Consider the following 20,838-nt stretch of genomic DNA (forward strand, 5'->3'; position numbering starts at 1 on the left):
TTTGTACTTTGCTATATTGTAATTGGGGTCAATTTGTTCCCAAGTTAAAATAAAGGCGGACTGACTGACCAAATGAATGAATTGTTATTTCTTCTATCTAAAGCCACCTTAATGGAGTTCTCCCAGTGAGTGCATGACATGGTTAAGTATTTTGCATTTCACCTTGCTGCAGCTGCTTTAAGTATAAGTGACATTTGAGGAAATAAGGAATCATCGTTATGTCTGCCTGATTATCCATCTGATGATCAGCTCTCCAGCCCTCATGTTGCTCAACTGGATATTCAACCTGTCTTCCAAAGAGCTTCAGTAATGCTTGTGCACACACCTATTAAGCCGCATTTACTTTTGAAAACATATTATCTGCATACCTCACATAGTTGTGGCCGGCGACCTGACGCTTCACAGTTCTATAAAAGCCCAGCAGTCTGCACAGAGCCACTACACCAGCCTTCCAGCTCTCCACCAGCCTCCACTTGCACCATCCACCTCTCTCTCACCATGGCTTCAGTCCTCGTCGGCAAAAGCAGCAGCTTCAGCTCTCGCAGCATCTCCGGCTCCCGCACCGTCTCCATGTCTGGCTCCCGCAGCATCTCTGGCTCCAGCGCCATGAGCCTGAGCGGAGGGATGCAGATGCTCGGAGGCAGACAGACCCGCATGTCCACCGGCAGCGTCACCTTGGGCAGCACACCCAGCGTGTACGGAGGGGCAGGGGGTTACGGGACCCGCGTCTCCCAGTCTGCGTTCTCCTTCGGCTCTGGGTCAATGTCTGGGTACAACGACTCTGCAGTCATCGGCAATGAGAAGGGGACCATGCAGAACCTCAACGACCGGCTGGCCTCCTACATGGTGAAGGTAAGCCATGAGGATGATGAGGATGATGGGGATGATATCTACACAGGTTCTTATATGTAAAAAACGCATACACACACGTAACATAACCCTTAACCCTTAACCCTGACCCCCCTTACCCTACACACATGTTTTTACTTATTTCTAAGTGGGGACATCCATTGACATTAACTAAATGCCTAACCTGAACCTGACTTTAACCCTAACCCTAAAACCAAGTCTTTACCCTAAATCAGCCGTCAGAAAAATGTAGGTCCCCCCAAAATGTCCTCACTCTATACACACACACACACCCACACACCCACACACACACACACACACACACACACACACACACACACACACACACACACACACAAACACAAATGCAAACACCTTTACTTACATTTCTGAGTATTTGATAGTTAAATCACTTTCATGTATTTTAACAGTTAATGTACGTTTTGCCACGTGCTCTTTGTTTGACAGTTATTTGTTCCATTGCAGTTTTTGATATCAAGAACTTTCATATGATGTAAAATATAAATAATTGTAAAATGATCTGTGGCTGCACTTACAACAAGCTCCATCTGGACCAGATAATGCATTAATGCAAAAGGCCTACAAGATTACATATGACGATACACTACAGAGAGACTTAACTTCTCTTTTCTTTTACTTCACCAAGTTAGATATTATTAGTTGATTATGAAAAGTAAAGGCTAAATGACCAATCACTGATAATGACATATAAGTATGTAAAATTATGAATGTACCACGATTCAAGAATAAAAATGCAACAGAAAGTGCATTTCATAAAAGTGATTTAAAAATTTTGTGTTAAAACAAATTAAGAATATGAAAATTGATATAAATTTTGTATATCAGCTAAAACATTAAAAATGTAGCGCTCGGAGATCAACTGAAAGTGCCACAAAAAACAGTGTATAACGTCAAACTGTCCCTATACAGACTAAGGAAATAAAGAAATTAAATACATCTGACCTGTGTGGTGCATTCTTGAAACAATGGATTGAGGTTGAGAATAATTTACCTCCAAGTGTCAGACCTAGGAGTTTCATAAGCAGTCACATGAGGACCGTTTCTGGTTGTGTGTGCAGGTTAAAACCCTGGAATCGGCCAACATGAAGCTGGAGATGCAGATCAGAGAGTTCTGTGAGAAGAGAACCTATGTGTCCAGAGATCTTGACGGATACTTTGCCACCATCACTGACCTCCAGGCGCAGGCACGTCTCACACTCATTTTTTCCTACACACTCCCATGGAACAGCAACCGTTTGTCTACTCTGGGAAAGTGCAGAGTAAATACTGACTTCACTTCATTTCCCCTCCTTTAAGGTCATAAGGAGGCGCTTAGAGAATCAAAATATCCTCCTGCAGATTGACAACGCTCGGCTGGCTGCTGAAGACTTTAAAATGAAGTAGGTTCACATTCCTCTGGGACCTCATTCTAAACTCACATACACCCTCCATTTCATCTGAGTATATGTCAAACAAATCTGAAGAAAGTTTTCTTTGTCTACTACATGTAAGCTGTATGTATGGAGAGTTCTATTAACACCTAATGAAACATGACCAAGAGTTGTTTTCGCACTTACTGAGATTTCATTCCCCGATGGCATACGGATGTGCGCCACTTCAGGCAAAGATGTGGCAGAGGCTTATCTGGGCTTCTTGTGGCCCTGCGTAAAGTGTTATTTTAATGTGAACCTAAAGTGGGCAATATGGCACAAAACTAATTTGGTTCACATGTGATTTTGACGTGGCTTACTTGTGGCATAGATCTGGCAAACAGGACCACCCAGGTGCCATCATTCCAATCTGAATGTGGGCCAGATGTGCGATGTGGGCCAAAACTGATTTGTTATGTTGGGTAAAACTTGAACAGACTTCTAACTGCACATCCACCCAAAATCTCTCTGTAGGTACGAGATGGAGCTGAACTTGCGCTCGATGGTGGAGGCCGACTTGTCTCGTTTCCGAGGGATCCGGGACAGCGTGACTCTCAACATCAGCGACCTGGAGATGCAGATAGAGGGTCTGAGAGAGGAGCTGGTCTACATCAAGAGCAACCACAAGGAGGTGAGAACCCTTCAGTGGATTCAGAGGAATTTACCTGCTGAGTAATCTCTTGTGGGTTGGGGTTGCAAGTGCAAGGGCGCCATCAGCTGGTGGTTGCAGATATGACTCTCAGGGCAGGAGGACAGAGAAGTGTTAAATGTATGCTCTTCTCCACTCTGCAGGAGATGCTTCTGCTGAGGCACCAGCAGAGTGGTAAGGTGAACGTGGAGGTGGACAGCTCAGAATCGGTGGATCTGCAGAAGACACTGGAGGAAATCAGGGAGTACTACGAGAATATGGTCTTGAAGAACAAGCAGGAAGTTGAGAAGTGGTTCCAAGAAAAGGTGAGATGGGAGGGCTTGAAAATGTCCATGAAATTTATGGTGGCAACTTTCAAAGTATTTATCTTGTGTGTGTGTGTGTGTGTGTGTGTGTGTGTGTGTGTGTGTGTGTGTGTGTGTGTGTGTGTGTGTGTTTGTGTGTGTCTAAGATGACTAGTCTCGAGGTGGTCCTCGTTTCAACCTCCACAGAAGTGAAGACTTTTTACACAGAGCTGTCGGAGCTCAAGAGGAGCTTCCAGAGTTTGGAGATAACTCGACAGAGCGTCTTCACAGAGGTCGGTCCCAGACGAAATGACACAGTGTAGACTTGAGTCATCTGATCTCATATTGACTAGATACATGAAACCAAGATTTCCCCTCAGTTCATTTTTCTGAAGGATCTGACTTTCTTTCATCGTCTCCCTGCAGTTTCAGTGCCTGCAGCAGAGTCTGGATGAGGCGAACAGTCGATACAGCATTCAGCTCAGCCAGCTGCAGATAAGCATTAACTATCAGCAGGAGGAGCTGCAGCGTCTGATAGTCTCCATCGAGCAGCAGCAATCAGAGTACAACCTGCTGCTGGACATCAAGATGAGGCTGGAGCGCGAGATCGCCGAGTACAGGAGGCTGCTGGAGGGAGAGATACACGAGAAAAGGTTAGAGATGAAGTGTGTTTCACCTGGGAGTTGCATGCCGACAAGTTGGAGCAATGAAAGCATGTTCTAAATTGAACGTTCACTCTCCCCCATAGGTCTGTGATCATCAGCAAGGTGGTAGAAGTGGAAGGTAAGATGCCACACAAGCTTCCCAACACGCTTTCTGTGCCGTGGTAAAATGTTTTCGTCATGGGCCTCTTTGTGTTTGTCCCCCACCTCCACAGAGCATAAGCCCCACATCGAGAGGAGAGTGAAGACCATCGTGGAGGAGATCATTGATGGAAAGGTGGTGTCCTCCTCGGTCGACACCCAAGTGGAAGAAATCCAGTGAATGTATTTTACAGCCAGGTTGCAGCAGGTGATGATCTTTCCTTGGCAAATGTTCACTCTGATTATTTTTGCACCAAAACAATAATTAAAGACAGAAATCAAAGAAAAGAGTGTATTCTTCATTTTAATTTGATCTTAATTTTAGTTTGATCGTAGATGTACCTGTGTAACTAGAAACAACAATTGTTGCATAGTTCAATTTAGGTAACCGAAAGACAAGGATACGTTTTTTGTCATGGGTTCACGTTAGGTGTCACATGTATTTTTCCCCATGTGGAACACTGTGTAGTAGGGATATGCTAAGTTGTGTTTTGAGTGTTACTCACTCATGACCACCAGGTGTCACCTTTGTCTTTCTTTCTGAAGGATCTAACTCTACAGGCCTTTGATGGACCAAACGACTTGTTTTAAGTAGAAACTGATTTTTGTGGCAAACGCGAAATTTAGAAACACAGTTTTCTTTATTTCCATCAAGGGGCAATAAATAATGATCTGCAAATAGCACAAAATTATATATATAAAAGCCATTTCAACAGTAAAAGGAGAGAAACCACACTGCTACACTGGATGGGATTAGATAGATAGATAGATAGATAGATATATAGATAGATAGATAGATAGATAGATAGATAGATAGATAGATAGATAGATAGATAGATAGATAGATAGATAGATAGATAGATAGATAGATAGAGATAGATAGATAGATAGATAGATAGATAGATAGATAGATAGATAGATAGATAGATAGATAGATAGATAGATAGATAGATAGATAGATAGATAGATAGATAGATAGATAGAAATAACGATGGAAATATAGATAGATAGATAGATAGATAGATAGATAGATAGATAGATAGATAGATAGATAGATAGATAGATAGATAGATAGATAGATAGATAGATAGATAGATAGATAGATAGATAGATAGATAGATAGATAGATAGATAGATAGAAAAAAATCACAAAGACAGGACATTATGTGTCAGAATGGGTCCTGCTGTAAATGTTAAGAGTTCATTATGATCTGACTGTTCCAAAAACATGGATCTGAGGATTAGGTGCAGCGAGGTGGGTCACTCTTGAGTCACAGACAGCTTCTTCACTTCCAGTAGGTGGAACTGAATCAGGTGGAGACTTGAGATCTGCAGTAATCCTCACATCACAGTTAACCAGTCTGACAGGTTAATGTGTTGGGCACTAGAACAGTTAAGACTTTCAATCTTTTGTGTTTTTTGAGGTCCACTGTATTCACACGTTGCTGCAGTTTATCATCGGTGCGATTAAATATTAGTGATTCACGCTTTTTCATGTTTAGGCAAAGAGGACGTGATTCACGAACATAACTTCACACTGCATGACTAAAAAGAAAAAGAATACATGTGCACCATTGGGAGAACATGCATTTTATTCATATCACTGAAACATAAAAAATGTAGTACCAACTTTAAAAGTATTTCAATTGGTAACACACAAACAAAGTTTAAAAGTTTTTCAACTTAATGTTAACAATTGTGTTAGCTTAAGTTAAGGACACTAATTTGCCATTACTAATACTAATAATTATTTTTAAAAGCTCGTCCAACGCTTTTCTTCGTCCGTGTAAACGATTTAGTTTTAAGTCCACAATTCCAACATCAGATTTGCCCTTTTCCTGGCAATTCTGAAAGTAAAAGTTGTCATACAGAGATGGACGTTTTCCTGCATGGGTCAGTAATGGATCAAGCATTTTTCTTGATCAGGGGCCACAACCTGATGTAACTACATCTCTGGACAGCTTAAAAAAAACTACTCAAACAACAAGGCCACCATTTGAATGCTCCTCAAAAGGTGGCCCTGACTCAGTGAATGCTCCACCCTGTCATTAGTGCTGTTTATTTCTATCCTGTTTTGTGCAAATTGCTTTCATTCTTTTCTTTTCTCTTCATCCTTGTTAATCTTGAAAGGCTCTATATAAATTCAAGCTATTATTATTATTATTATTATAATTATATACTTTCACAGAGGGGCCAATTATATGCACAACTTCCATGCAGAATTCCTGATTCAGTAAGATGCACACTCTAAGCTCTATAGCTTTGAGCAAAGCCCCACAAAATTGTTCAAAAAGAAAATATAAATTCTCAGCAAATGCTTATTTATTGTCAGTATCGTTAGTGAGTGACAGTTATTTTGAGACTAGTGACAGCAGAGGGGCCAGTGCTCCCCGGGATCCGCCCCTGGCATTAGTGCTTTTGGCTGTAGCAAGGTGCACCACGGCTCTCACCAAACGGCAGCTGGGATTTGCTCCAGCCCCCCCCTGCAACCCTCAAAGGACAAGGATGGTCTACCCCACATAGAGATAAAACACAGTCGGTCATGCTACTCCGTGTGTGTGTGGGACAAGAGGAAATGTGGGTTTCCCCTCAGCTGAGAGCGGTTTGCTCCATTATGACCAAACCACAGGCAGTAACGAGTTTATTTGTGTGCACATGAAGCCCAGTCGAGACAACTTGCAGCAGAGAAAATAAAGCTGCTGATTTAATAATATCGCACACATTTATGAGAGAGGAGAAGCTCTGCCGCTCCGCTCTGAGTTCAGAATCGTTTGCAGTAATTTTCCAGTCCTTTCAAACCAGCTCAAGATGACTAGATTAGTTGATGCAGGAATTATTGCTCTCTGCTCAGGGTGTGTCTCGTCCCTGCAGGGCATTTCCTGATCCAGCAGAAACCAGCCTGGGCCTGCGGTAGAACGAAAGGTCACAAAGGCAGAGGAGCATTGTTAATGTGTTCATGAGTAATCCAGGCACGCTATCTCTCCTACAAGAGATCAAGGGCGAGATATTGTTTTAAGCTGGCTCGTACATGACAGTCACACACCCAGGTAGAAGCTTGGCTATTTCTCAGCTCAAACTGCATTTTGAACATAGTGTTCCAGTTTCTGCTGAAAGCTGCAGGTTACTTGTCACTGTGAGGCACTTCATACTCACACTTTAATTGACGTCTTACATTCTGAGGAGTCCCATTTCTCATTTAGATGAAAAGTGCTTGGAATATGTGACACAGTAAACCTGTCAAAAAGAATTATTGATATGGTTTTTGCAAGCTCAACAGATACCACAGGGCAGGAATTAGTCTGCAGGGAGGTTTGAGCAGGGCTGGGAGATATGGGGAAATAATGGTATCATGATAAAAATGTTCACATCTGTCGATTTGGATAATTGTCAAGATAAATGTGAAGTATCATGTCTCGGAAGTTTGGTAGATTTTTGCACCTTGGTGAAAGCTGAAGACATTTGTTAGAACATGAAACATTCCACTATCTGAGGTTAAAAATTGAAACCAATTACACTAAACCATGTGCAATTTAGAACATTATTTAGATTTAGAACATTATGTCCCAGGAGGTAAGGCAAAAATGTGTCTGTCTGTAAGATAGCACCATTACACAAACCATACTGGACAGATGGATGGATGTGATATGGGTCAGTAGAGAACACATTTGATTTCGATGTTGATCCAGATTTTTACTTTTTTTCCACTTTCTCAATGCTTCCAGAAAGGTAGGTTTTTGTTACATTTACACCACTTTCCCCAGGAATAATTCATCTTGATGAAAAGAATCTTGCATTTTTTTCGGAACTGATAAGTGTGTGGAATATGGTGCAGCTTGAATACATTTTAAGGGGAATGTTGGGCCTTGGTGGAGGTAGGGCCTATGTGCTCTACTGAGTGGTATTAATGTATTCTATTGCTAATGGAGAAAATAATATTGCAATGATAACTGCTATCATTTTATTTTAAAATTTGATTAAGCAATGTTTGAAAGTCTGACACCAGATGAATGCAGATGGAGCGTGTTACAGTTCGCAGGAGTATCCTGATTCCAGCCATGAATACCTCATTCATACTCTGCAAAAACAGAAACCGCAGTCACACCTTAGCTTTTACTGCCAAGCATACCGTTCTCATTAATCATTCATCTTACATGACACAACAGCTCTGTCCTCTTTTGTCAAAACAAGAGGGTGCATTGTGTGAATTTGTTGCAGAACGTTTACTTAACATGTATGTTTTTCTTATACTTATTTGGTTGTATCTGTGAAATAGTGGTTGATAATGTTAAGAGGCACATTGACAGAGATGAAACCTGCAAGTGCATCACTGATTTTGTGTTTATCCTCACAAAACCTAAAAGAAAAAGGCAAATTTCTATTTAAACGCACAATGCACAACAACACTTGCAGTTGTGTTCATTTTTATTTGCAGATTTGCAAATGTAATTTTTCAGCAACATCTCATCAACACAGCCACACTCTCTCAGCTGCTGGCTGCTCATTTCACAGCTACCTCATTGCACCTTTCTGTGATTTTTCAGAGGATTTGGATGTCATTTAGTTGCAGGAGCAGATAAAAAACTGTATCTTTAGTACAATAATGATAAATATATTTGGTGGAAAGCTTCTGAAAGTTCATACATGTATGTGACATTTAAAGGTTAAATACTTTGCAAACTAGAAGGGCAGACAGTGAATACCTCTGCCAAGGCCCAACAGTCCCTCAATGAAACCACAGTTAAATTCACTCTATCCAGATATTTATTAGTGGTTCTGGGTCGTGATCTGCTTGATTTACAATATAACTACTCACATTACTGCAATAACTTCTCCATTTCAATTGCAATTGCTGCTCTCTCTATATCTTTCTGACATTTTCTAATGTATAAATACTCTAAACATTGACACATCTTTCCATTATGTTAAAATCTCTTTCTTCTAATAGATGTTTTGGTATTTTTTCCTCACAATTGCTGAGGGTTAAGGACAGAGGATGTCGCACCTTGTGAAGCCCTATGAGACAATTTGTGATTTGTGAATATGAGCTTTACATATAAAATTTGATTGATTGATTAATTTGGATATGCACCAAATTGCACACACTCAAAAATCCACATTCATGAGGTTTTTTCCAAGAAATCCACAAAATTTTGTTAAAGATAGTGGGAAGAAATGCCTGGATTTACCCCCTGATTCAGTTCTGTACAAAATGTTGTGGGTTCATCCTTGACCTGTACACAGCTTCACGGAAGTCCATTCATGATTTTTTGTGTAATCTTTACTCCACAGATATTTCTGTGTGGGTTTTTATCATCTTTTAATTTGTTGGTAGCTAGTTGAGAAGTCTTCTTTTAGCAGGCTGTAACTACGAGTCAAAATCCTCACTCATGTACCAGTTCAGTTCACAGCAGGACACTGACTACACCAACAGATGCCAATGTGAGAAAAAAGACCAGCAGCTGTGTGAGTGGTCAATGGTTGTTAAGATGTTTCTCTCTAAACCACAACCTCAGGGTGGCGCTATAGAGGGAAAGCCTGAGGACCACTTGAGCTGGAAAGATTCATCCCCTGGAGAGCACAAATGTTTGAGCATAATTTCATCCTTCAGTTGTGAGACAGACAGACAGACAGACAGACAGACAGACAGACAGACAGACAGACAGACAGACAGACAGACAGACAGACAGACAGACAGACAGACAGACAGACAGACAGACAGACAGACAGACAGACAGACAGACAGACAGACAGACAGACAGACAGACAGACAGACAGACAGACAGACAGACAGACAGACAGACAGACAGACAGACAGACAGACAGACAGACAGACAGACAGACAGACAGACAGACAGACAAACAGCTGCTCCCTGCACACATGTTAACCTATAAACATTATTGCATGTTTTGTTTCAAGAGCATGTTTCTCACAGCCCAGGCTTTTGCAACATTCAACATTCAATACTTTTTTGTCATGTGCACAACAATTACATTTAGCTCAATGTAAAATATAATTTGTAATGTAACATTAAAAAAAAAGAAAGGGACAAAAAAGAGAGACTTTGTGTGAGTTTTAGATTGTTGGAGTTTTTCTTACAACAAGTTTCCATTTATGATCACTGCATCATTTTCTCCACCATCTCCTTCAGTGTGAGAAAGCTACCTGGTTGCGTGTGACATCTGTATGATCACGACTGTTGCCTTTAGCCTGAGGAAAACTGGCACAGTTGAGCATTACCTAATTTCTGGATATGTTCTTTACCTGTGATAAATGGTCTGTCATCGCTTCTATCTTTTTTATTATGCATTGGCAAAGTTGTCCAACGTTATTTTGAGGTCTATTTAATTGCAATAAATATGAGAAAACCTCACCAGTCTGCAGGAATCAGGGCGAGCTGACAGTTTAATGGTTACGGCTACCACATGCCACATGGATACAAACTCCCTGAGCAGAAGGCCAACTTTTGCTGTGTCTAAAAACTCACAGGTTCATGTACATCAGGAACAACTAGTCTGTTAATAAACATAGTAAACTTTACATAAGCTTAATCAAACAGAACATTTTGTATTAATTTGTTTAAACGTCCCCTCCAGTGCCACACCCCAGTGACTGAATACTACCACAGGAATGTTTGAACGCATCATTGTAAAGAGGTGCACAGCCTGTGTCGTGCATTACAATCTACACCAGCACTTGGCTGTGCACAGGTTATCTATTAAGAAACTGAGACTGCAAGTGGCTCATCTGTAAAATGCATCTTTTTTTCCTACTTTTTCGCTGACTTGTTTTGTCTACTTGAAGACAACATAAATCTAAAAAGAACAAGTGTGGAGCAGTGGAATTCTCAACCAAGTGCAATTAGCTTTGCAGAGCTGTACTTTACCTCCTGTGCGTTGGTGTGTCGGTGTTAAAATACTTTCTTCCCGAGAGACACAAATATTTTCCCCATATATTAATAGGGTTTCAAACTGAATACTTTGCACATAATTTATGGTTGTTTAGCATAAGCATGGGATGAGTGTGCAACCGTCAAATGAAAAGCAGCAGTGAAAAGAAACATCTGCTGTTTATAACTTTGAGCTGTGCATGAGATTACATGAGCAAGTAATTTGTGAGATGTAAAACAACTCTTTGTGACATTCATCCATAAATAAAATCAGTCTTTAATAATACATGCATTATTCTAACAATAAAACAAGCAAAAGATTTAATCACCCGCATGTTTCTTTTATAAATTTAATAAGACTCCACAAAAGACATGACTGAAGCACACAAGGTAGAGCTTGTTCTTGTTGGGGCATGATGCACATACCGAAGTGCGCTGCCAAGAAAACGAAGAAAAGCTGCAGGCACACCTGCAGCTTTCCGGCACTCCTGTGAACAGTCTTGATCGAGGTCAGGTCTCAACAAAGCCTCATGAGCATCTGTAAAAACTGCTTCTAGTTGGGAATGCTGCAGGCTACTGTGAAGCAAAAAGAAAAAGTTTGTGGAAAGATGTGAAAACGAACTGAAACTGTGAACAGTACTTAAAATAATAGGAATACTAATTGTACCTTGGGTAAGTTAGTTCAGAGAACAAAGACAAAGGTGTGTGAGAAGAGTTGAGCTGGCCGTGAATCAAGTTGAAAAAAATTCTGTATTGAACCCTGCAGTGTTTGTTATGATCGTTGGCTTGGTACCGTAACAGGTTTGGCGAGTCTGGCAGTCTTGCCCAAGATTTATGGCCCAAACTCAGCAGACACATGATCTGTAAGAGCTCTGTCACAATTTTCTAACTTGCTGGATTTGACTGTATGACTTACCTGAAGTAAAACATGCAACAGGCGTGGCCCTTTTCAGTTTAAACAGTGTGGTTTGGAGAAATAAAAGAAAACAGGATTAAAGCTAATCCCACTTTCTCGTTGCACAAAATGAATTTGAAGGGTGTGTGTGATGGGAAGGGTTGAGCACCAATCATTAGGTCACTCTCCTCCCTCTAGCCCTGCTTGGCCCCACCCACATCAGGCGCAGCAGCAGCCCTGTGCAGGATAAAAAGGGGGCAAAGGTAGAGCTCTTCATCCAACGCTATCTCCTCTCCTGGGTAGTCAGACCTCCTGAGCAGTCTTCACAGTATCATCTGCAACAATGCTCACCAGCAGAGTCAGCATGTCAAGCCGGTCCGGGCGTTTCGGAACTGGGAGTGTTAGTGGAGGTGGAGGTGGAGGTGGACGCTCAACGCAAAAGGGCTATGCCTCAAGTGTGTATGCCGGTGCAGGTGGCTCTGGATCTAGAATCTCCACAAGCTCTTATGGAGGTGTGAGGAGCAGCGGTGGAGGTGGAGGTGGAGGATATGGTGGAGGATATGGTGGAGGATATGGTGGAGGCTTCAGTGGAGGATTCGGTGGAGGTGATGGTGGTGCGGACTTGCACGTCTCCGCCAACGAGAAGGCCACCATGCAGAACCTGAACGACCGTCTGGCCACCTACCTGGACAAAGTGCGCAGCCTAGAGAAGGCCAATGGCGAGCTGGAGCTGAGGATCCGCCAGTTTTTGGAGAGCAAAACCGCCCCCAATGCCCGTGACTACTCTGCTTTTGAGCTCACCATTGCTGACCTGCAGGGAAAGGTATGTCATCTGACCTCTGAACCCTGAATGTAATTGAACATGTGAATTAGCGTGTACGTTTATACACTAGAGGGACACTGAATGTGCGTGACTTTGTGAAAGACTGATCTCATGTTACATGCAATGCTACTGTGATGTGTTGGAGTTAACATTAAACATTTCTTTGTTACACAGATCCAGGCTGCCACCTGTCTCAATGCAGGAATCTATCTGTCTATCGACAACGCAAAACTGGCAGCAGACGACTTCAGAACCAAGTAAGCAACAAGATCAGAGATAAAAAGTGTCTAAAATCTGTGAATCAACCAGACCCTGTATTTGTTAAGAATGCATACATTGATGCTAAGTTGCAAATGTCTGCTCTCTCGCTGCCTCACAGGTATGAGAATGAGCTTGCCATGCGTCAATCAGTGGAGGCAGATATCGCCGGTCTGAAGAGACTGTTGGATGAGCTGACACTGGCCAGATCCGACCTGGAGATGCAGATCGAAGGCCTCAGGGAGGAGCTGATCTACCTCAAGAGGAACCACGAGGAGGTGGGTCCCAGACGCAGAGCGTTTAAGTGAATGTGCTTTCCAATTCTTTGAACTAAGAAACAAGATCTATCTACCTCTTAACAAACTGTTTATTCACCAGGAATTGGCAGCCATGCGCACCCAGATGAGTGGACAGATCAACGTGGAGGTGGACGCAAAACCTCAGGCAGACCTGAGCGCCGTAATGGCTGAGATCCGTGAGCAGTATGAAGCTGCAGCTGGCAAGAACCAGAGAGAGCTGGAAGCCTGGTTCCAGACAAAGGTAAGACAGGGCCAAAACCACAGTGGATTCATTTTGATCAAGGGTATGTTGTATTATATGACACTAATGTTTTTACTTCTACCACAGTCAGAGACTCTGAACCAGGAGGTGGCAGTCAGCACAGAAGTTCTCAATACCACCAAGACAGAGATCTCTGAGCTCCGTCGCACACTGCAGGGCCTGGAGATCGAGCTGCAGTCACAAATGAGCATGGTAAATAAAAAGGGAGCAAATCTACAAGCTTGCCACACCAACTTTTTCTCTCCTCGTGCCACTTCCAAAATTTTTCCAGTTTATGAATTTTTTCCCCTTCTTTCATTCTTCTCTTCTCTTTCCTCCCCCAGAAATCGGCACTGGAAGGCACCTTGAACGACACAGAGTGCCGTTACTCCATGCAGCTCCAAGGCCTCCAGATGAAGGTGACGAACCTGGAGGGACAGCTGATGGAGCTGCGTGGTGACATGGAGCGCCAGAGCCAAGAGTACAAGATGCTGCTGGACATCAAGACACGGCTGGAGATGGAGATCGCAGAATACAAGAGGCTGATGGACGGAGAGGGCAGGTGAGGAAATAAGAGACAAAAATAGAAACAATGCTTTGAAATTCTGTCTTTCAACTCCAACTCAGAAATTTTAACCATTACAATGGTTTTAATGGCACCACTGTATTTGTCTTTCTTTTCACAGTATGGGTAGTATGGGAAGTAGTGGGTCAAGTTCAAGAACATCCACCACAACAAAGGTGGTCGTGGTCACACAGGAAACCAAGGACGGCCAGGTGGTGTCCACCTCTAGGACCACCACATAATCTGTCCCACAAAGCAACCGCAACACAGAGGGTCACAACCGAAGAACACAAGCTCAACATCGAAACCAAAACCTTCCTTCATATGATCATGTGAATGCAATAAAAAGGCTCTCTGTTTGCTGACTACTATCTGTCTGACCGAGTCTCCTTGATTCTAAATGATGTCATGATGCTAACAGTTGCATTGTTTTGGTGAATTTTAAATTGCACATTTGATCTTCATCCTGATAAGAGAGGATTTAAGTATTTGGCAGATCTGAGATAAGATTATTTTAGACCAACGTGTTCAAAATGACAGCTTGAAGCTGGAATAGCAAAGTGTTCCAACCACGTTATGAACCGGATATAAAGAGATAAAGAAACTGGGGATAAGGTTCTGATATGAATCCTGAGGCTATTTAGGAGGAAAAATATTTGTACTCCTCAACAATTTATCTTGTGCTACCGATGAGTTCAGGGCTTTACCCCCACAGGCTGCACAGGTTTCAGCAGCACATCAGTAAAATACAGCTCTGTGTTCAAAAGCAGCATGTTTAGGGATTTCCACCCTATTAGCAAGGATTCAAAAGTTAAAGTATACCTGCAATATAACAGTTTACTTCTGCAACAATAAGTGAACGTCCACCCCACACAACAAGGAAGTGCTGGGTCTGAATCTGTTTCCTCCTGCAGTTTACCTGCAAGTTTGAATGGGGGCGTATGAATTCAACTGACAGGGTGTTACGTATGTGGTGGACTGGCACCTTGTCAAGGGAGTTTACTTCCACCTCATGCATGCTGGCAACTGTCCCAGTCCCTCATTACATCGGTTAAAGCTTCATTAATCAAGGTTTTTGACGACTAGAGCGTGTGTTTCCACTTAAAACCGAAAAAACTTTCATCCCTTTACCTATTCCCTATGATGGAACTAAATTTTTTTTCCCTGAACCTGTTCCATAAACTGTACATCCAGTTGACACATGTCAACACCTTTTAATTTAAAAACTCATCTCACAAAAATGTAATAATAGAGGCACACAGTGTTCCAGAGGAGGAAGGTGCGGGGTAGTTTTTGGTTGCAGTACTTCTGTTGGCCACTAAGATACATTGAAAAGAATGCTGACAAGCAGTGCCTTAAGGCCGGTGCATGCTTCTGCAACGGCGTCTGCGGCTTTTCACGCAGTTGTGACGCAGGACTCAATGTCATTCATGGTTTTCCAAGCGTTGCACGTGTTGCCATGCAATTCCCCGCCAGAACACTAGGCGGAGTAATGTTTTTTGTCGAAGTCAGCTCTTCTTCGTGTGTGGCACGAGCCGTTTATTTACATCGCCGCGGCGGCTCCTCATAGCCTTTTTCTAGCGTCAAATCCACCAGTCAGTGACGGGTTATACTAGTGGTCATAGTTTCGGATCTCTTCTGAAGTGCTCTTCTATTTGGTCCATATTCATTCTTCTAAATCTTCCGTGGTTTCCGCCGGTATTATCGGGCATGAACCAAAAATGCGACTCCAGAAATGATGTAGTTAGCAGACCAATCACAGCCTTGCCGGCTCCGTGACGCTTGCGGAGCTTTGCCGTCTAGGTAGAAAAATTGGGCGATGCACGTAAGCACGTAAGGAGAAGGTATACGTAAGCACGTAAGGGGCCCGGAAGGGCGCTTGCAGGCCCCTGAAAACGCAGAAGCATGCACCAGCCATTTGTCGAATTACAATCCCCTACTACTGGAACAGCAGGTTTTCGCTCAGCAGAATGTTATGGCTGACACATTGGCAAACTATATCTTTGCATTCTGCAGAAAAAAGTGAACCATTTTAATCCCACTTGAACCATATATCTTCCTAATCAACGTATGTTCTATTTCTTGCCCTTCAGCTCTGCTTTGATCTTTGATCGACTGCATATAAAGACAAGTCTCCACGTCCTCCAGTTCAGCAAGAATTAAGCCAGTACAGCCTTGGTATAGGTGCAGCCATCTTGTGCCTGTGATTTGTTCAGTTGTTTAGTAATTTGGAACCAGACACTTCACAGTAGTGGAGCTGCTTCTTCAAAGTCCTGCCAATCCACGCACTCAGTTTATAGTTTGTAGTTTATAGCCTGTACTGCAGCCAGCCACCAGGGGGCAATCAACATAATTTCGCAACACTTTGAGGAGCAGTATGTGCTAAACTTTTTAATATCCTCCACCAGCAGATGAAACTTGTAATCCTGTGCTTATAAGTAACAAGTTTGTCAGAGCTGCAGAATTTGGAATCATCTTTAGGTGTGTAAATGTGAATGGCCCGCTATTGACATTGAAAGAAATTCATGCAACTTAACATCACCTGAAACCCTTGTTTTTGCTGACCTCTAGTGGTCTCTCATTAACGTACAGGTAAACTCCAAGATACAGTGACATCACTGTTAGCAGTAGCATGTGTGTAACCGTTTTTACACTTCATACATAATTCCAACAAAAACGACTCATACTTCCTCAGTGAGCGACAAAAATGATCTGCTCATTATAGAATTCAACGACACCAGAAACTTCAATTCAACTGCAGTATCTTTATTGATTTTTGCGATTTGTTCCAAGTTTTCACTCAATCTCATCCACTTCCACATCAACAGTCTTGCTGGTGCCGACCACCCTTCCATCCACAACTGTCTCCACCACCGTGATGACCTTTGTGACCACTGAAATGAAATGAAACAACAATCATGAGCAAACCTTAGACGTTTTAGACACATCAGATTCAATTTAATGATCAAATAAGGATAAAAGGTTGTTGAAAGATGCTTACCTTGTCTGGTGCTGGTGATGATGGAAAAAGAGAAAGTGGAAAACATTAGTCTGGAACATATCTACAGCTCCATTGTGCATATTTCTCCTCTAACACCCTCTCATCCTCAAACATTTCTCTATCCCTCGTTTCTCTCTCTGTCAGGTCTCACCTGTCATCCTCCCCGTCCAGCAGCCTCCTGTACTCTGCGATCTCCAGCTCCAGCCGGGTCTTGAGGTCCAGCAGCATGTCGTAATCTTGCTTGGTGCTGGCGATGTTTGCGTGGAGCTGGGACAGCTGACTCTCCAGGCTGGTGACCATGGCCTGGAGGCTGGACAGCTGTGCTGAGTAGCGAGCCTGAGTGTCTGCCAGGGTGTTCTCCAGAGAGGATTTCTGTTGGGGTCCGAGGAAACAGGTGATTATACATTCAGGAATATTACACGAAAGTGTGCATCTAAAAATCTGCTTAAATAACTGATGAGTGTTTAGCTAACGCCAACTCCTTATGTCCCCTTATTTGCTTTCTTGCAGTGCTGAATACAAAGCTAAAACCTGCAGAAAATTAATGTAATTAGCTTAGCTTAGCTTAATTACTGGATTCAGCTAGCCTGGCTTGGACGAAAATGTTAAAAGAGTCTGGTACCAGCAAAAGAATGGTGGTGTTATTGGGGGTCACACAGACTTGTATTCAGCCATGCCCACTTGCTGGAGTCTTGTGAGCCGATGGTAGCCTTTATGCTAAGCTAAGCTAGCTGGCTAACTGGCAGAGGCTTCATATCTAAAGCACAGAGATGAATGAGGTATCAATTTTCTCATTTAGGTCTTGGCCACAAAAAGAAACAGTATATTTCACAAAATGTGAAACTATACCTCTGAACCTACTGTTTCCATAACCATGCATTAAAAACTACTGTGTTGTCTTGAAAATATAGTATCAGTCTCAACCCCAGTAAATAATCAATCTTTACATGTTTATAATGTTGACATACCATGCTCATATTGGACTGGAGTTCGATCTGAAGCCTCTGGAGGGTGCTCTTCAGATCCCTGATCTCTGTGCGGGATGACGTCAGGTACTCTGTGTTTGTCACCACCTCCTGCTCGACCACTGTAAGCTGGACACAACATGGCACGTGTTAATGAAGAATATGAAGTGAACTGACTCATACATGAATTGAGCGTGACCGTTGGGACGCCTTACCTTGGTCTGGTACCAGGACTCGAGCTCCTTGCGGTTCTTGCTGATCGCTGCCTCGTAGTGTTCTCTGATTTCGGACATGGCCTTGTTCAGGTCTGGAGAGGGAGAAGCGTCTACGGACACGTTGACAGTGCCTCCGACCTGAACCCTGATCAGAGCCATCTCCTATAGAGGTCAGAGGGGAAACAACTGGATTAGGCACTGGAAGAACTCAATAAACCTTTCATTATTACAACAGTAGTAGAGGCAATGTACGGGTGCATTTACTTTGGCTTTCATCTATTTTAACTGTGTGTGTGTGCGTGTGCGTGTGTCTTATGTGTTTCTGTTCTGTGTGTTGGAAAAACAGAAGCAATGAGCTAATGGGTGGAGAGAAGAATGCAAGGAAGTGTGCAGAGAGAAGCGGGGGCAGCTTTGGGAAAAGACTAAAGGCGGCAGACGTGTTTATTTGAGCCTAACCCACCATGGTGTTTCCTCAGTCTTATCAGTGTTATCAGAGGTAGTGCAGAGGTCATGTGAGTGAATTGTGACCAGTTGAAACCAGGATTACACTGAATAGCTGGTGTATTTATCTCTCTGCAGCTGAAAGGTTGGACGGTGTTTGCCATATAATCAATTACCAGTGTAGTAACAAACCTTTAAGTCATGTGCTTACACAGGGTGGGTGTTAGCCTGAGGGATACATAACCTGATGACAATGTAAACCATGTGTAAAGCCACGCTTGAAAAACCTGAAATCCCTCATCTCACCTCTTCGTGGTTCCTCTTGAGCATGATGAGCTCCTCCTTCAGCTGCTCGTACTGACTCTCCAGGTCCATCCTGGAAATGTTCATGTCATCCAGCACCCGCTTCAGTCCAGAAATGTCCGCCTCCACAGCCATCCTCATGGCCAGCTCGTTCTCATACCTGAGGAGGGGGACACACAGCGAGGACGGACAGACAGGTCAGAGAGGTTCGGTGGCTCGTAAAGATAAGAATTCATCAGTTAGACATTAGTTACCACTTGGATGCTCAATGTCAAGTTTCACTTATGTGGCCGTGGAGAGAGGGACAGGGGGTATTGACAGAAATAGAGGACACTCACTTCATTCTGAAATCATCAGCAGCCAGCTTTGCATTGTCGATGTCCAGGATTGTCTTTGCATTGATCCTGGAGGCGACACGAATCTGAGGTGGAAGATAAAAACAATGAGCTGTGTAAGGAAAGATAGAGTCTAGCTTCTGTTTCATATCACCTCACTGTACACAACAACCTGACTGATATGGGAGTTTTGAGACCAGCACTGGTATTTGAGAGTGTAAATGGTTGGTTGAACTTTTTTATTATTGGAGGAAATCCCTAAAATCTTGGGTTCTTAAAAAGTTGTCATAGATTAGTGTAGCCTCCTCGGTAAATATGACAGAAACAAAATCACCTTTTAAGTTCAAATTAAAAAGAATACATATGCTCACTGTGTTAAATTGAAACCAACCTGTGGATGAGTGGGCCAGACTCTACTGTACACCAGTGCTGTGTTGTTGTGTAATTCTCACTGTGACACTGATGTCAGGATGTAATGGAATGAGTCTGGTATGACAGTCAAGGAAATTATTTCCCCACTGTTTTCTGTTTGTGACAGGTGCAAACTGATCTTAACCTGACCTACTTTGAAACTATGACAGACATACCAAACAATTTACCTCCTACGCACCCACTTACAGTGAATGTTAACGTTCTAAAGATGAGAAGAGAGAAAAGACAACACCCACGTCCCTGTTCTCTTACCTTGTCCTTCAATTCTTCGATGATGACAAAGAATCTGGTGTGGTCATGGGAGACGACGGTTCTGCTCAGGTACCAGTCTTTGATCTGCTTGTCCAGTCGATCATTCTCTTTTTCCAGGGTGCGCACCTTCTCCAGGTAGGAGGAGAGACGGTCGTTCAGGTTCTGCATGGTGGCCTTCTCGTTGGCACCAACGTGGAGGTCCAGGCCGTCGCTGAGGTCGAAGCCTCTGGCGGCAGAGCCGTAGTTCATGCTGGATGAGGAGATACGGGTGCCATGTCCACCAGCTCCACCGTAGACGCTCATGGTCTTCTGGCCGTAGGATGTTGGTCTGAGAGACATGTTGGAGTGTTTGGATCTGGAGTTGATCTGCAGTTGAAAGTATTACCTTGGTCTCCTTGTTTATATAGCCGTCACAAACAGAAGAGTGGGAAGGGCCACAATGGATAGTTGACAGGCAAGAATGCGGTTGACAGGTTGCCCCCTACTCCTCTTTACAATCTCTCCATCAACATGGGTGTGGTGACAGCTGGGTAGGGGTTCTTCCGCCTCTTTTCAGGTTGGACTCGTGATTCCACATTTTGTGGTTTCTCAATCAAGAGCATTCTTTGAATACTACACAATCAACCTTTCCTAGAGTCTAGAACCTAAAGGAGTTGGTAATTGGAGCATACAATTCACACACTGAATGGTTTAAAACAATACCTTCCTTCAGAAGAACCGGTTTAGCTCTTTTGCATAGCATTCATTAATTTACTCACAGCAGTGAGAAAAATGGCACATACCAGTGACAATTTCACTTCAGTGAAACTCAGGGCCAAAGGTTGAAGGCAAGGCATTTCCAAGTTAGCCTGGGTTATTTTAGTCATGTCAAACAGAGAAAAAAGTTTTAA

At 42.9% G+C, this 20,838-nt stretch overlaps 3 protein-coding genes across 3 annotated transcripts; 2 read left to right on the forward strand and 1 right to left on the reverse strand.

Annotated features, from left to right (window-relative positions):
* Positions 1 to 531: 531 nt before the first annotated feature.
* Positions 532 to 4,217, forward strand: LOC133020018 (keratin, type I cytoskeletal 14-like). The gene is made up of 9 exons (XM_061086627.1): positions 532 to 852; positions 1,950 to 2,075; positions 2,188 to 2,270; positions 2,775 to 2,931; positions 3,093 to 3,254; positions 3,401 to 3,526; positions 3,660 to 3,886; positions 3,982 to 4,016; positions 4,111 to 4,217. The coding sequence occupies exons 1-9, from the start codon at positions 571 to 573 to the stop codon at positions 4,215 to 4,217; spliced, it is 1,305 nt and encodes a 434-aa protein (XP_060942610.1). The 5' UTR covers positions 532 to 570.
* A 7,885-nt stretch (positions 4,218 to 12,102) lies between these two features.
* Positions 12,103 to 14,375, forward strand: LOC133020001 (keratin, type I cytoskeletal 13-like). Its single transcript, XM_061086602.1, has 7 exons — positions 12,103 to 12,641; positions 12,816 to 12,898; positions 13,021 to 13,177; positions 13,278 to 13,439; positions 13,527 to 13,652; positions 13,784 to 14,001; positions 14,126 to 14,375. The coding sequence occupies exons 1-7, from the start codon at positions 12,162 to 12,164 to the stop codon at positions 14,244 to 14,246; spliced, it is 1,347 nt and encodes a 448-aa protein (XP_060942585.1). The 5' UTR covers positions 12,103 to 12,161; the 3' UTR covers positions 14,247 to 14,375.
* Positions 14,376 to 16,800: 2,425 nt separating this feature from the next.
* On the reverse strand, positions 16,801 to 20,590 carry krt98 (keratin 98). Its single transcript, XM_061086642.1, has 8 exons — positions 19,949 to 20,590; positions 19,268 to 19,350; positions 18,933 to 19,089; positions 18,186 to 18,347; positions 17,974 to 18,099; positions 17,157 to 17,377; positions 17,006 to 17,016; positions 16,801 to 16,898 (listed from the first exon to the last, which is right to left on the reverse strand). Exons 1-8 carry the CDS (start codon positions 20,285 to 20,287, stop codon positions 16,801 to 16,803), a joined length of 1,197 nt encoding a protein of 398 aa, XP_060942625.1. The 5' UTR covers positions 20,288 to 20,590.
* Positions 20,591 to 20,838: the final 248 nt, after the last annotated feature.

This window comes from Limanda limanda, chromosome 2 (genome assembly GCF_963576545.1).
Source record: "Limanda limanda chromosome 2, fLimLim1.1, whole genome shotgun sequence".
NCBI classification, from domain to species: Eukaryota; Metazoa; Chordata; class Actinopteri; order Pleuronectiformes; family Pleuronectidae; genus Limanda; species Limanda limanda.

Excerpts from the sequence above, each read along its gene's own strand:
- krt98 (XM_061086642.1), bottom strand. The coding sequence starts at position 20,287 with ATGTCTCTCAGACCAACATCCTACGGCCAGAAGACCATGAGCGTCTAC. Across the intron at positions 19,351-19,948 it reads TCGAAGAATTGAAGGACAAG|ATTCGTGTCGCCTCCAGGAT; the intron begins GTAAGAGAACAG and ends CTTCCACCTCAG. Across the intron at positions 19,090-19,267 it reads GCTGATGATTTCAGAATGAA|GTATGAGAACGAGCTGGCCA; the intron begins GTGAGTGTCCTC and ends CCCCCTCCTCAG.
- LOC133020001 (XM_061086602.1), top strand. The coding sequence starts at position 12,162 with ATGCTCACCAGCAGAGTCAGCATGTCAAGCCGGTCCGGGCGTTTCGGA. Across the intron at positions 13,440-13,526 it reads AAGCCTGGTTCCAGACAAAG|TCAGAGACTCTGAACCAGGA; the intron begins GTAAGACAGGGC and ends CTTCTACCACAG. Across the intron at positions 13,653-13,783 it reads TGCAGTCACAAATGAGCATG|AAATCGGCACTGGAAGGCAC; the intron begins GTAAATAAAAAG and ends TTCCTCCCCCAG.
- LOC133020018 (XM_061086627.1), top strand. The coding sequence starts at position 571 with ATGTCTGGCTCCCGCAGCATCTCTGGCTCCAGCGCCATGAGCCTGAGC. Across the intron at positions 2,076-2,187 it reads TCACTGACCTCCAGGCGCAG|GTCATAAGGAGGCGCTTAGA; the intron begins GCACGTCTCACA and ends CCCTCCTTTAAG. Across the intron at positions 3,887-3,981 it reads GGAGAGATACACGAGAAAAG|GTCTGTGATCATCAGCAAGG; the intron begins GTTAGAGATGAA and ends TCTCCCCCATAG.